The 13,503-nt window shown below is 39.0% G+C and overlaps 1 protein-coding gene across 1 annotated transcript; it reads right to left on the bottom strand.

Moving 5' to 3' along the window:
• Nucleotides 1-4,984: 4,984 nt before the first annotated feature.
• On the bottom strand, nt 4,985-12,780 carry MTERF1 (mitochondrial transcription termination factor 1). The gene is made up of 3 exons (XM_029234440.1): nt 12,725-12,780; nt 12,096-12,158; nt 4,985-7,551 (listed from the first exon to the last, which is right to left on the bottom strand). The coding sequence occupies exons 2-3, from the start codon at nt 12,125-12,127 to the stop codon at nt 6,363-6,365; spliced, it is 1,221 nt and encodes a 406-aa protein (XP_029090273.1). The 5' UTR covers nt 12,128-12,158; nt 12,725-12,780; the 3' UTR covers nt 4,985-6,362.
• Between the last annotated feature and the right edge of the window lie 723 nt (nt 12,781-13,503).

Below are 13,503 nucleotides of genomic sequence, written 5' to 3'. Positions count from 1 at the left end.
CATTTAGCTAAATTAACAAGCTTCAGCTATGCGTATCATGCTTACATGAAATGCAGTCATATAGCTTTGGTCAGGAGAAAAAGGAACTCTGAAGAAGCTGAGCAAGTCTGAAGAGATACAATCCCATATGCAGGGAGGAATAATGCTGACCCAAGTGCATTAATTTTGCTATAGACCCTTTGGTTAATGCTCAGAGTGTAACATGACAATCAGTACTCCCTTGCTGCAGGAAAGCAAAAAGGAAGGAATGCCTCTAACTTGGGTCCACATATCCTACTTTCCTTAGAAAAGGAGGCTGTGTGTGGTTGCCTAGAGACTAAATCCAGTTTACTAATCAAAGAAACACACCAGTTCTCCACAGGGCATGGAACTTCATCAGAGGCCTTGTTCTCCTGTGGAAAAAGGCCAAAGTCTAAATTTATCTGTACTCGTGGGGTAGCAAGACCAAAGCAGGGAGCAACTGCCCTCTTGGTGTTATTTTTCCAACGGCATTTGCTCACTCCGTGTCTCTGTGTCTCATTTTGGTAATTCTTGAAATATTTCAAATTTTTTCATTATTATTTTATTTGTTATGGTGATCTGTGATCAGTGATCTTTGATGTTACTATTGTAATTGTTTTGCGGTGTCATGAACTATGCCCATATTAGATGGTGAATTTAATTGATAAATGTTGTGTGTGTTCTGACTGCTCCACCAACCAGCTGATACCCCTTCTCTTGCCCTCTCCTCAGGCCTCCCTATTCCCTGAGACACAACAATATTGAAATTAGGCCAGTTAATAACCCAACAAAGGCCTCTAAGTATTCAAGTGAAAGGAAGAGTCACACGTCTCTCACTTTATATCAGAAGCTTAGTGACTTGGAAAACCAAGACAGATGGAAAGCTTAGCCTCTTGCACCAAACAGCCAAGCTATGAATGCAAAGGAAATGTTCTTGAAGGCAATTAAATGTGCTACTCCAGTGAACACACAAAAGAAAGTGAAACAGCCTTATTGTTGATATGGAGAAAGTTTTAGTGGTCTGGATAGAAGATCAAACCAGCCACAACATTCCCTTAAGCCAAAGCCTCATCCAGAGCAGGGCCCTAACTCTCTTCAATTCCATGAAGGCTGAGAGAGAGGTGAGGAAGCTGCAGAAGAAAAGTTGGAAGTTAGCAGGGGTTGGTTCACGAGGTTTGAGGAAAAAAGCCATCTCCATAACATAAAAGTGCAAGGTGAAGCAGCAAGAGCTGTTGTATTGAATAGAAGCTGCAGCAAGTTATGTAGAAGATCTAGTTAAGATGATTAATGAAGGTGACTGCACTAAACAACAGATTTTCAATGTAGATGGAATAGCCTTCTGTTGGAAGAAGATTCATTCTAGGATTTTCATAGCTAGAGAGGAGAAGTCAATGCCTGGCTTCAAAGCTTCAAGAGAGACAGGCTGATTCTTTTGTTGGGGGATCATGCAGATGATGACTTGAAGTTGAAGCCAATGCTCATTTATCATTCCAGAAATCTTAGGCTCTTCAGAATTATGCTCAATCTACTCTGCCTGTGCTCTAATAAATGGAACAACAAAGCTTAGGTGACAGTGCATCTGTTTACAACATGACCTACTGAATATTTTAAGCCCACCTACTGCTCAGGAAAAAAGATTCCTTTCAAAATATTACTGCTCATTGACAACGCGTCTGGTCACCCAAGAGCTCTGATGGAGATGCACAGATTAATGTTGTTTTCATGCCTGCTAACACAACATCTGTTCTGCAGCCCATGGATCAAGGAGTAATTTCAAGTCTTATTATTTATGAAAGAAATTTTATAATGCTACAGCTGCCATAGATTGTGATTCCTCTGATGGATCTGGGCAAAGTAAATCGAAAACCTTCTGGAAAAGATTCACCATTCCTTTTTTTTTTTAATTGTAGTACAGTTGAATGTATATATATATATTCTTTTTCCATACGGTTTATTACAGAATATTAAGGATTCACCATTCTAGATGTCATTAAGAACCTTCGTAAAAAAATTTTTTTAATTAAAAAAACAACTTCATGATTCATGGGAAGAAGTCAAAATATCAACAGTAATGGGAGTTTGGGAAAAGTTGAATCCAGCCCTCATGGATGACTTTGGGGGCGTTCAAGACATCAGTGGAGGAAGGAACTGTAAATGTGGTAGAAAGAGGGAGGAAACTACAATTAAAGTGAAGCCTGAAGATGTGACTGAATTGCTGTAATTTCACGATAAAACTTTAAAGGATGAGAAGTTGCTTCTTATGGATGAGCAAAGAACAGGGCTTCTTGAGATGGAAACTATTCCTGGTGAAGATACTGTGAAGACTGTTGAAATAACATCAAATGATTTAGACTATTACATAAACTTAGTTGATAACACAGTAGCAGGGCTGGAGAGGATTGACCCCAATTTTTAAAGAAGTTCTACTGTGGGTAAAATACTGTCAAACAGCACTACATGCTACAGAGAAATCATTCATGAAAGGAAGAGTCAATTCATGCACTAAGCTTCACTGTTGTCTTGTTTTAAGAAATGTCCACAGCCACCCCAACCTTCAGCAACCACCATCCTGATCAGTCAGCAGTCATCAACATCCTGGCAGGACGCTCCACCAGCAAGAAGATTATGACTCACTGAAGCCTCAGATGATAGTCAGCATTTTTTAGCAATTAAGTATTTTTAATTAAGGTATGTATTTTTTTTAGACAGTATGCTATTGCACACTTAACGGACTACAGTATAAATCATTTTCATATGCACTGGGAAACCAAGACATTCCATGTGACTCACTTTATTGCAACATTCACTTTATTGCAGTGATCTGTAACTGAACCCACAATAATCTCTACGATAATCTCCGAGATATGTCTATAACTCAATTTTTTTAAAAAGAACTGACTCTACTTCAATCAGACTCAAACCTAAAATATGACATGTAAGCTACTATATAAAAAATAAACAAGGTCCTACTGTATAGCACAGGGAACTATATTCAATTATCTTGTAATAAACTCTAATGGAAAAGAATCTGAAAAAAGTATATACTCTGAATCACTTTGCTGTACACCAGAAACTAACAAAAGATCATAAATTAACTACACTTCAAAAACAATTACATATGTGTGTGTATATATATATAATGTTAATCTTGCCTGACAGGCATTAGCCATTTGTTTCTACAAAGAATACAAAGGAAGTTGTCCCTCCCCAACCCCCCCAAATAAGTACTGTATTTTACTTCTGTGCATCCCACATCCTCCTTGGCCACTGGCAACTGTTGCTGTATCATCTCATCAGCCCAGGTACAATCCTCATGACCAGCTGATGCCAATAAACTTTTATTTCCTCTGCCCATCTCCTTCACGTTCCTTATAAACTTGTTAGATTTCAAAGCAATACCTCAGAAAGTATTACTATACAACTCAGAAGACTTAAGGAATTAACGGGTTCATGTCCCCTTCCTCCTTCAAAGCCAGTAAAAGTGCATCAAGTCCTTACATCGTATCACTCTGACCTCCTCTTTTACCTCCCTCTTTGACTTTTAAGGACCCCTTTGATTACACTCAGCCCAGCCAGATAATCTGAGATAACCTTCCCATCTCAGAACCTTAAGCCATAACAATAAAATTTACTCCCAATACTACTACTGTACCCATACAACAGAATATTATTTGGCAACATAAATGAATGAAATACTGATACATGGTACAAAATGAACCTTAGAAACATTATGCTAAGTGAAAGAAGCCAGTCACAAAAGACCACAAATTGTATGATTCCATTTATATGAAACATTCAGAATAGGCAATCTTATAGACAGCAAGTAGATCAGTGGTTGCTTAGGGCTAGGAAAGTAGGAGGGGGTAATGGAGATGGACTGCTAATGGGTAAAGGGTTTCTTTTAAAGGGCACAAACACATTTTAAAGTTAGATTGTGGTGATTATTACACAGTTTTTTTGTTTTTGTTTTTGTTTTGCGGTACGCGGGCCTCTCCCTGTTGTGGCCTCTCCCGTTGCGGAGCACAGGCTCCGGACGCGCAGGCTCAGCAGCCATGGCTCACGGGCCCAGCTGCTCCGCGGCACGTGGGATCTTCCCGGACCGGGGCACGAACCCATGTTCCCTGCATCGGCAGGTGGACTCTCAACCACTGCGCCACCAGGGAAGCCCCAATATGAGTATTTTAAAAATTGAATTGCATACTTTAAATTGAATTGTATGGTATATGAATTATACATTGATAAAGCTGTTGTTAAAAATACTACTGTATTTATTATGGCTACCATTGAAAAGTTACTATGTGTAAGAAACCTTACAGACCCTATATCATCTGATTCTTAACAACTCTGTGAGTTCAATTTTTCATCTTATAGATGAGAAAACAAGTTCAGTAAAATTATTTACACAAAGTTACAGAGCTGGTCAGGAATAGTACCCAGATATACTACTCTAAAGAAATGTCTCTATACAGTCCATGCTTTCTAAATTATGCCATGCTTGTCATCAAATACTTTATTGGAAATATAAGAGATCACTGACATACAAATGGCCTTGAAAAAACAGGCATTTGGTTTCTATCACTGGTGGGAGTAAGTTTTTGTGAGGCATCAATGATAAGAAATAAGGCTTAACACAGGGAATTATACCCATTATCTTGGGGGGCGGGGGGTGTGTGTACCTATCTTATATATATCTATAATGGAATATAATCTGCAAAAACAATACTGAATCACTATGCCGTACACCTGAAACATAATACTGTAAATCAACTATATGTACTTCAATAAAAGGGAAAAAAAGGCTTAAACGGTTAGCGTCATTGTTACTTAATTCAAAATCCACATCTAGAAAACAAATGCCTCTGGAAAGCAATTAAAAGTAATTAAGCTCATATAATTTGTTCCTTCTCTTTCAGTTTATGTCAGAGCTAGACTGTGAATGTCTTCAAGATACAGATGTCATCTGTTTGTCATTTTTTAAGTCAGCGCCTCTAAAAATTCTTGGTTCTTTGTATTAACAGAAACACCAACAAAATATAAATATACAGAAACCATCATTATTTCTTTAAACTACACTCATTAGGCAAAAGTATTCCTTTATTTAGATTTTATTACTTACATTTAGTTTTTTATACATACATTTAGAGGAAACTACAAACACTAACTTATTAGCCATTCCAGAAAGATAGGTGGATAAAAAAAGTATAAGAGGAAGAAATACAGATACTATACTAAAGGTACACTTCTTCACCTAAAATGCAACTAATCATCTATTTAGTTGTTATATTAGTCTGTTTGCTGCTGTAACAAATTATCACAAACTCAGTGGCTTAAAACACCACCAGTTTATTATCTTTTGGTTCTGTAGGTCTGAAGTCTGACATGGGTCTCACTGGGCTAAATTCAAGGTCTCAGCACGGCTGCATTCCTTTCTGAGGTGCTAGTGAGGAATGCTTCCTTGCCTTTTCCATTTTCTAGAGGCTACCTGCATTCCTTGGTTCATGTCGCCTTCCTCCTTCAAAGCCAGTAAAAGTGGGTCAAGTTCTTCTTACATTGCATCACTCTGACCTCTTCTTTTACCTCCCTCTTCCACTTTTAAGGACCCTTATGATTATACTGGGCGCACCCAGATAATCTGGGATAACCTCCCCAACTCAGGACCTCAAATTAAGGTCCTTAACTTAATCACATCTGCAAAGTCCTTTTATAATGTAACGAAACATATCCACAGGTTCTGGGAATTAAGACATTGATATCTTTGGGTAACCATTATTCTGCCTATCACAGTTGCCCTTATCTTCAAAGAAATCAGGATATACCCATAGTAAATTGAGCCTAAACTGGAGGAGTGGTGGGGCATACTAATGGTTTAAATAGAGTACGTAGAATTTGAGATGAAAAATTCCTCCTTTTTGTTGTCATATTCTTACTGACATTCTATTTTGAAGATGAACCATAATTAGATACATGGAATAATAGGAGAAATAGGTTGCCATTCAAAACCATGATAGGAAATAGAACTATCTAAATGAATCTGTCAACTTTCAAATCTGAACAGAAACCAAAAAAGCTTATTTTGTACTTTCTTTTTCCACATTGTTCTGCCATAGCACTCAGCAACTACCATTCATACAAAAGCCACAGCCTATATCGTAAAATTGGGTGTTGTACTAATTCAAACTACAGAAAAGGTAGCTGGGAAGACTATACCAGGGCATAATGACCATGAGTTTTTATGAACCTTTAAACTAAAATATCCAAAGAAACATTATATATGTATATGTGGTTAAGAAAACAAACCTCCTTTTTGAAAGGTCCAAATTCAAAATGAAATTATGTCACTACATTGTAAGACTGACTTCTGCTTAATTCCCCAGAACAACATTCTGTCCAGTGTTTAACTTTTTCAATTTAGCGTTATATCTTTTTTGACTCCAAGACAGAAGACTGATGTTTGACGTACTCAAGTTATAGCCAGCATTTACCAATTCTTTGATTCGACTTTTTAAAGTGCTTATGCTTGAGTCCAAAATCCGAGGATTTTCAATTATTTGTGAAATGCTAATTTTTTCTTCTATGAGGCAGTCTATTTTATCACTAAACTTTTTCTCTCCCAAGAAGATCACATCTGGACAGCTTAAAACAAACTTCCGTATCTCTTCTGTAGTACACCCAAGAGAAAACAGTCTTTCTTTGATATTTGTGTAGTTTCTTCTCATACAATCATTGGAAAGGTCTAGGATTTTAGCTCCTGGACCATGTATCAAAACAAGCAGCTGTTCATTGTTCAAGTTGAAAGTTGACTGTAAAAATTCAATATTAGTTTTTACCCGTTTGGTGCTCTGAATTAAGATGAAAGGGTTTTTAAAAATTATCTTCCTGACAACACCTGTGGGATCATTGTGACCCAAAGACAAACAGACGTCTCGCAAAAATTCAACCATCTGTTTATTCAGCTCGAGACTATTGGAGAAGGTACGCGGGGCACTGGTCAACAATCGACAAAGGCATTTATGGGTCAATCCAACTGAGTAGAGGAACTCTATATTTTTCTCTAAGTTTAGGTTGTTACTGGACCGAAATAAGGATTCAGGAGAACGTTCCAAAATAGCTACAATTTCAAGGTCTGATGTCACAATTCTTCTCCACAGATCCCACCGATATGAAAGACTTTCAGGTGTGCGTGTCATGGCTCGTGGATATCTTGATATGATGCTAGCAATCACTTCTTTGCTAGCTCCTTTAGACAGAAGGAATGTCTTCAGGTTCTGCTCATTAGTACCTCTCCTATTAAAAACTCCAGGCTGTCGTTTCTTTGCCATGTCAACATCTACTCCCATAGTAAGTAAGTTATTCAGCAGTTCTTCACTTTCCAAAGGTTCACTGTCTGCATTATCACATTTCATACTGAAAAGCCTAAATGAAACTGATTTAAAGAGGATTTCTGCTGAAAATCGGATCATCCAACATCTTGAACCAAAAAGAAAGTTACTTCTCATATACAAGAGGTTTCTTGGTGCCATAATGGTCAGGTAGCCCAAACCTTTTGGAATGCTGTATAAAACAACATATATAATATTATACAAACACACATGTTAAAGAGATAAAAGACCATATTGCGACCCTGTAAGTATCATGGTCATTTCTGTAAGAAAACACCTAGGGATCCAGCTCTCCTGGTGCTGTGGTAACAATCCCACCACCACACTCCCACTCCCTAGCTCACTACTTCTGATTATCTGTGGGTCAGGGGCCAGTTCTATTCTTAACATAAAGAAAAGCAGTACAGCATCATCACTGCTCCAGAATTATTCCTGCCTTTACCTTCCTCTTTTTATTTGGCCTTGCCTGCCTTGGCTACCCAAAACCAGTTGCCCCTCTCCATCTCTGCTTTATGTTCCTGGTTACCAAACCTTTGGCTTATTCCTACTAACTGATGCTTTCAATTCTGCCTTGTCTTCTAACTTACTAGATCTTTGGCCTTGCCTCTGCCCATAGATACCAGACTTCTTTGCCTCTGTTCTCACTTCCTGGTTATCAAACTCTAAATCTAGGGGACTTCCCTGGTGGCACAGTGTTTAAGAATCCGCCTGCCAATGCAGGGAACACGGGTTCTACCCCTGGTCCGGGATAGATCCCACATGCCGCGGAGCAACTAAGCCCATGCACCACAACTACTGAGCCTGCGCTCTACAGCCCGTGCTCCACAACAAGAGAAGCCACCACAATGAGAAGCCTGCACAACGAAACGAAGAGTAGCCCCCACTCGCCACAACTAGAGAAAGCCCGCGCACAACAAGGAAGACCCAACACAGCCAAAAAAAAAAAATTTTTTTTTAAACCTCTAAATCTAGCCCTGAAAACCAACATGTCATACTACCTAATTTCCACCTTAAACACCTTTTTCTAGATTCATGGTACTCGTTAAACCCATGCTATCATTAGAACCTTAATTCTTATCTTACATAGCTCCTGATCCCAATCTCCATGTCACTCAATTTACCTTAACGTCCCCTTGGTTCTTGGGTTAACCCAACAACTCCAAACCAATTTTCATCTTCATAATGATCTAGCTGGGATATTTCATACACACAGTCCACCGCATGTGGAACTATATAGAGAGATGGGATGTAAACATTTTAAAAGTTACTTTTGCCATTCTCCTCACCACCATTTTATAAAAGACTAACTCAGGGCTCTCTGCATCTGTGTCACAGCACATGTAACTTTGATCAAGTGACTAAAACCTTGATAACTCATTTTCCTGATCATTTAGAAATAGGGCATAAAATGGATGAACTTATACATGATAATAATCATAGGTCCCTACTAAAACAAGCACTCTATTTATAGGAAATATTTTATGAGAAAATTAACAGAAAAGTTTTCTTCTGTTATCCAGCTTGTCAGTTGGTTTATGTTCCTAAGTTGTTTGTGGTCTCAGTCATACAACAACACATAATACTTTTTTAACTGTACTTTCTCCTTTTCAGACTATACAGCTGTGACAAACTTAGTTCTTGATTCCTAATTACTTACAACAGGCTCTTATCACTTAAAAGAGGCATTTCCTTTCTCCGCTCTGCTAATTAAGCATAAAATAGAAAATAGAGATAAATGGTTCCAACTCACCACTAATATCTCTGGGCTTGAGATACTGCTTTCAAGATCCATATAAGAAAAGCTCCTCTGTGTCTGTCCTTTTAATTACTACAATCTAACAAGAACTTGGATTATGCCTACAGGCTGGGAACATTCCTGTAACTCAGATAATCCACCAATCATCAAAGAATTAACAAAAGATTCCAAAACTATAGATTCAAATAACATTCAAACAAAACGCAGAACACTCACAAAGTAAACATCAAACAGCAAAAGCACATTTTAGATTGCCCTATACTCTTGAGTTCATTGTTCTTCATGTCTCCATAATACCACATACTACTCTATAACTACATACTCTTCCAAAAATGCATGAAGATAGGAACTTAAAAATAAGATCCTCCTAATTAAAGAATGAAGGCTTTACCTTGCCCTGCTCAACAACCTGCTCTCTCTTCCGGATGCTCAGGGTGACCTCTACTGGATAATGGGACAGAACACCGACAGCTGTAGATAAAACCAGTGCTTTCCAAAGAGGGGTGAGAGATTCTCCAATGGGACGCAGGTAGAAAACAGTAAAACTCCAATTTATATTTGTCTTGGCCTTTTAAAATTTCTACTTTTTACATGTTTCATAATGTAAAAATGTATACAATATAATAGTACTATAAAACATGTATATAACTAATTAGTAAATAAATATACCTATATTGGAGGTACATTTATAAACCTTTTTATTAAGGTTGTACATGTTCAAAAATGTCTATGACTACTACTCTAGACTACACTCTACTCTTGAGAAACAGGGCTGAACGAGTCACAGAAAATTCAAAAGAAATTCTACTGATGAAAAACTAAAAGTAAAAATATATGCCAAATATCTTAACAAAAGAGGAATAAATTAAGGTTTCTCCTGAATCTGTCATAGGGGGATTTTTTCTTTGTGTATAGTTTATTCTCCATGGAAATATCTTTCACACAATTTAATGTCCAAAACCAAACTGAGCATCCTTCCCAGCCCCAAAACCAGCCCTCCTCTAATTAATGAAATCACTATTACTCAGTAATCACTCATGATAAAAAAAAATCTGAAAGTAAGCTTTGGGTTTTTTTTCTCTTCCTCAACCCCAGTCATTAAATCACGTAGATTCAGCTTCTTCAGTACCTCTGAAATCCAATCTCTCTACTCTTTGCTATTCTCTCAGACTATAACAGCCACTTAACTTGCTTCTCTAACATCGGTCACTCAAAACTGCCCCCACAGTACACCTGTAAAACAAAGATGTGATCATGTCCCTCATTCCCTGATTCCCTGACCTCTGTAGCTGTCCCCTAGAAGGTAAAATCTTCAGGTTGACCTTTCTAGCTATCTATTCTATTCTACAACCTCACAACAAAGCACCATTGCTCTCAAATCTCGGGTCCTAAACATCCTTGACCATTCTTGTCTCCCTGCCTTTTTTTAAGCTGTTCTGTCTTTCAGAAAGGCCTATCCTCCTAATGTCTATCCACAGTACAAGATCCCATTCAAACAGTATCTTACCACAAATCTTTAACTTAAGAAATACTTGAAGTGAATCATTTGTTTTATAGTAATTTGTTACTAAGAGTCTAAAACTAAGTGTTCTATTTACATAGGGGAAAAAAAGAGCTGAACTGGACTTAGAACTAGCAACAAAAATTTGGTTTTGATTACAATACTATAAATGCAATAAATTGACCCCCCCAAAATGGTATGAACAGTCTTAGCTAAGCCTAAAAACAATGGTAACTAGTATCAACAGCTGGTAAACATATGAAGAAATGGGGGGAATTCTCAAATATTACTGTTGTTGAGGAATTTGGTACCATCCATCATATCTTTCAGCCCAGCATTTCTACTTCTTGGAGATTATCCAAAGGAAATACAGGACAAGAATACACATTTGTTATTTAAAAAAAAAAAGGATGACCATTATAATATTACTTGCTACAGCAAAAAAGAAGGAACCCAAATGGCCACCAAGAGTAGAATGATTAATAAATAGTGGTACATGTATACAATATAATACTACACAGCCTCCTTTTAAAAATGAGGCAGGGGCTTCCCTGATGGCACAGTGGTTGAGAATCTGCCTGCCAATGCAGGGGACAAGGGTTCGAGCCCTGGTCTGGGAAGATCGCACATGCCGCGGAGCAACTAGGTCCGTGAGCCACAACTACTGAGCCTGCGCGTCTGGAGCCTGTGCTCTGCAACGAGAGGCCGCGACAGTGAGAGGTCGGCACACCGCGATGAAGAGTGGCCCCCGCTCGCCGCAACTAGAGAAAGCCCTCGCACAGAAACGAAGACCCAACACAGCCAAAAATAAATAAATTAAAAAAAAATTTTTTTTTTAATGAGGCAGATCTAACACAATAGAAAGATGTCCAAGACATTCTAAGTGGCAACCTGCTTAACAGTACAGTGGCTAGGATAATACCACTTAAATAAAAAGGGGGGAGGGGACATTAATATATACAGAGAGAGGAAAAAACAGAATAAGTTATTTTTCAGTTTTCAACACAAAAAAAGTTAAGCCTGATGAATATCAATTTATTTTACTCCTTTGGCATCCAATCTCCATTCAAAATACTATTACATCTAGTGTGGTGAATAAATATTTAAGCAGCCTAATGCAAGAAGTACCAACTGCCTCAATCTACGAATTTCAAAACTAATTAATGTTCCATAACTTATTTCCATCTGTCTCTCAAATTGCCGTTTTTAATTACCAAAGCCACTATTCCAAGAGCTAAAGGCCAAAATTAGCAAATACACTGAAAATCTCTGTACCTGTAACTTGTGAGGTCTAAGGAATAAAGGAAGATTTATGAGCCCCTCTGCTCCACAATTCCCCGGACAAAGGGGCTTTTAATGGAAATGGGTAATCACTGGTTCCAGGCTTCTACATTCCAGTTAGTCTTCTTTTGACAAAACGAGCTAAGTTTGGAGATATTTACAGCAATGAACTTCTCACCTCATTTGTCTTAAGGAAAGAGAACTTTGCATTCCTCCAGAAAAGCTGAAAAATAGCTGTTTCCTAGAAATGGAAAAATAAAAGGGGCGGGGATAAAATAACGTCAGGAATTGTAATACAGAATAAGGAGCTCAATCTCAGCTAACGCTGCATAATGTTCTCGTGAGATGCATAACCTCTTAATATACTAGGCATCTCTCAGAGATACTGAGAAAATGGCAAGTACAAGCCCGAGTATAAGAGGTAAAGGCGGCAGAATCAGAGTATAATTTGTAAAACCAGAACTAAGTGCTTCACACACATTATCTTACTTAACATCCACAACTTAAAAGGTCGGCATCATTCCTAAAATTACAAAATCAGAAAAAGCGCCGAGCTCCCTTACTAGCTTGACTTAGCTCGTTGAAGCAAGGTTCGAACCCAGTTGAGTCTTTAACTCAAAAATTCCACGGGTATTTCCACGGGTTCTTCCATCCCTCTTCCTCCCACAAAGAAACTCTACAAGGGGCTGCACGGGAACGGGACTCCGTTACACATCACAGTCACCCAGACCCGCTTCTAAAAAGAAAACGCCCGCCGGCAGCGAGTCACCAACCTCAACTTGGACTATAACTGGGCGCTATAGATACCTTTAATTCCCCTTCTGGGGTCTGGAGAATAACAGAGGAACGGAAGTGGACAGGAATAACTTCCGGCGAGGGGCCGCGCACAGAGGTGACGTCACCCTCCTGGCGCCCCCCGGCGGCCACGCGGCCGCCTTCCATAGCCTGACGCTAGGGCCCCGGCAGAGGGCAGCAGGAGACCGCGGTGAGCGCGGGGAACCGGTCTTCAGGTCTGATTTTGATGGGCGGGGCGGGACTTGGAGCTTTCCCAAGACCCGGCCAAAGGCCCAGAGTCGCTGCGGGGATCCGTTTCCTGCAGGCGACACGCGGTGGGAAAGTCAGTGTTATATACGTGAAGTTTGCAGCCTGATAGGATGATTACGCTTATTAATGTGATTAACATGGCGTGGATGAACACCTCCGCGTTTGGTGCAGGAAAACGCGTGTGAACAGCTCCAGGTTTTCGTTATTGAACTACCTGGTAAATCCTGAAGTGTGGCTGCTAGTCCGAATTCAGTCAGCCTTCAGGACGGGAAGCAATTCTAGTGTTCTTCGATTTAAGTGCTTACAATACAAATTACTTCTGGTTCTTTTGAAATTGTGACGAATTTGTGCAATTTAAATCAAAGTTTTGGGACTTCCCTGGCAGTCCTGTGGTTAAGACTCTGCGCTCCCAATGCAGGGGGCATGGCTTCCATCCCTGGTGGGGGAACTAGGATCCGGCGTGACCCAGGGCGCGGCCAAAAAATAAAAAAATAATAATAAGTAAATAAAAGTTTCAGTACAAACAATATCCTCAGCCAGTG

Source organism: Monodon monoceros, unplaced genomic scaffold (genome assembly GCF_005190385.1).
Source record: "Monodon monoceros isolate NGI ecotype Baffin Bay Population unplaced genomic scaffold, NGI_Narwhal_1 Super_Scaffold_2, whole genome shotgun sequence".
Taxonomy (NCBI): domain Eukaryota; kingdom Metazoa; phylum Chordata; class Mammalia; order Artiodactyla; family Monodontidae; genus Monodon; species Monodon monoceros.
Note: the sequence above shows the minus strand (reverse complement) of the source record. Positions and strands in the feature narration are given on the sequence as shown.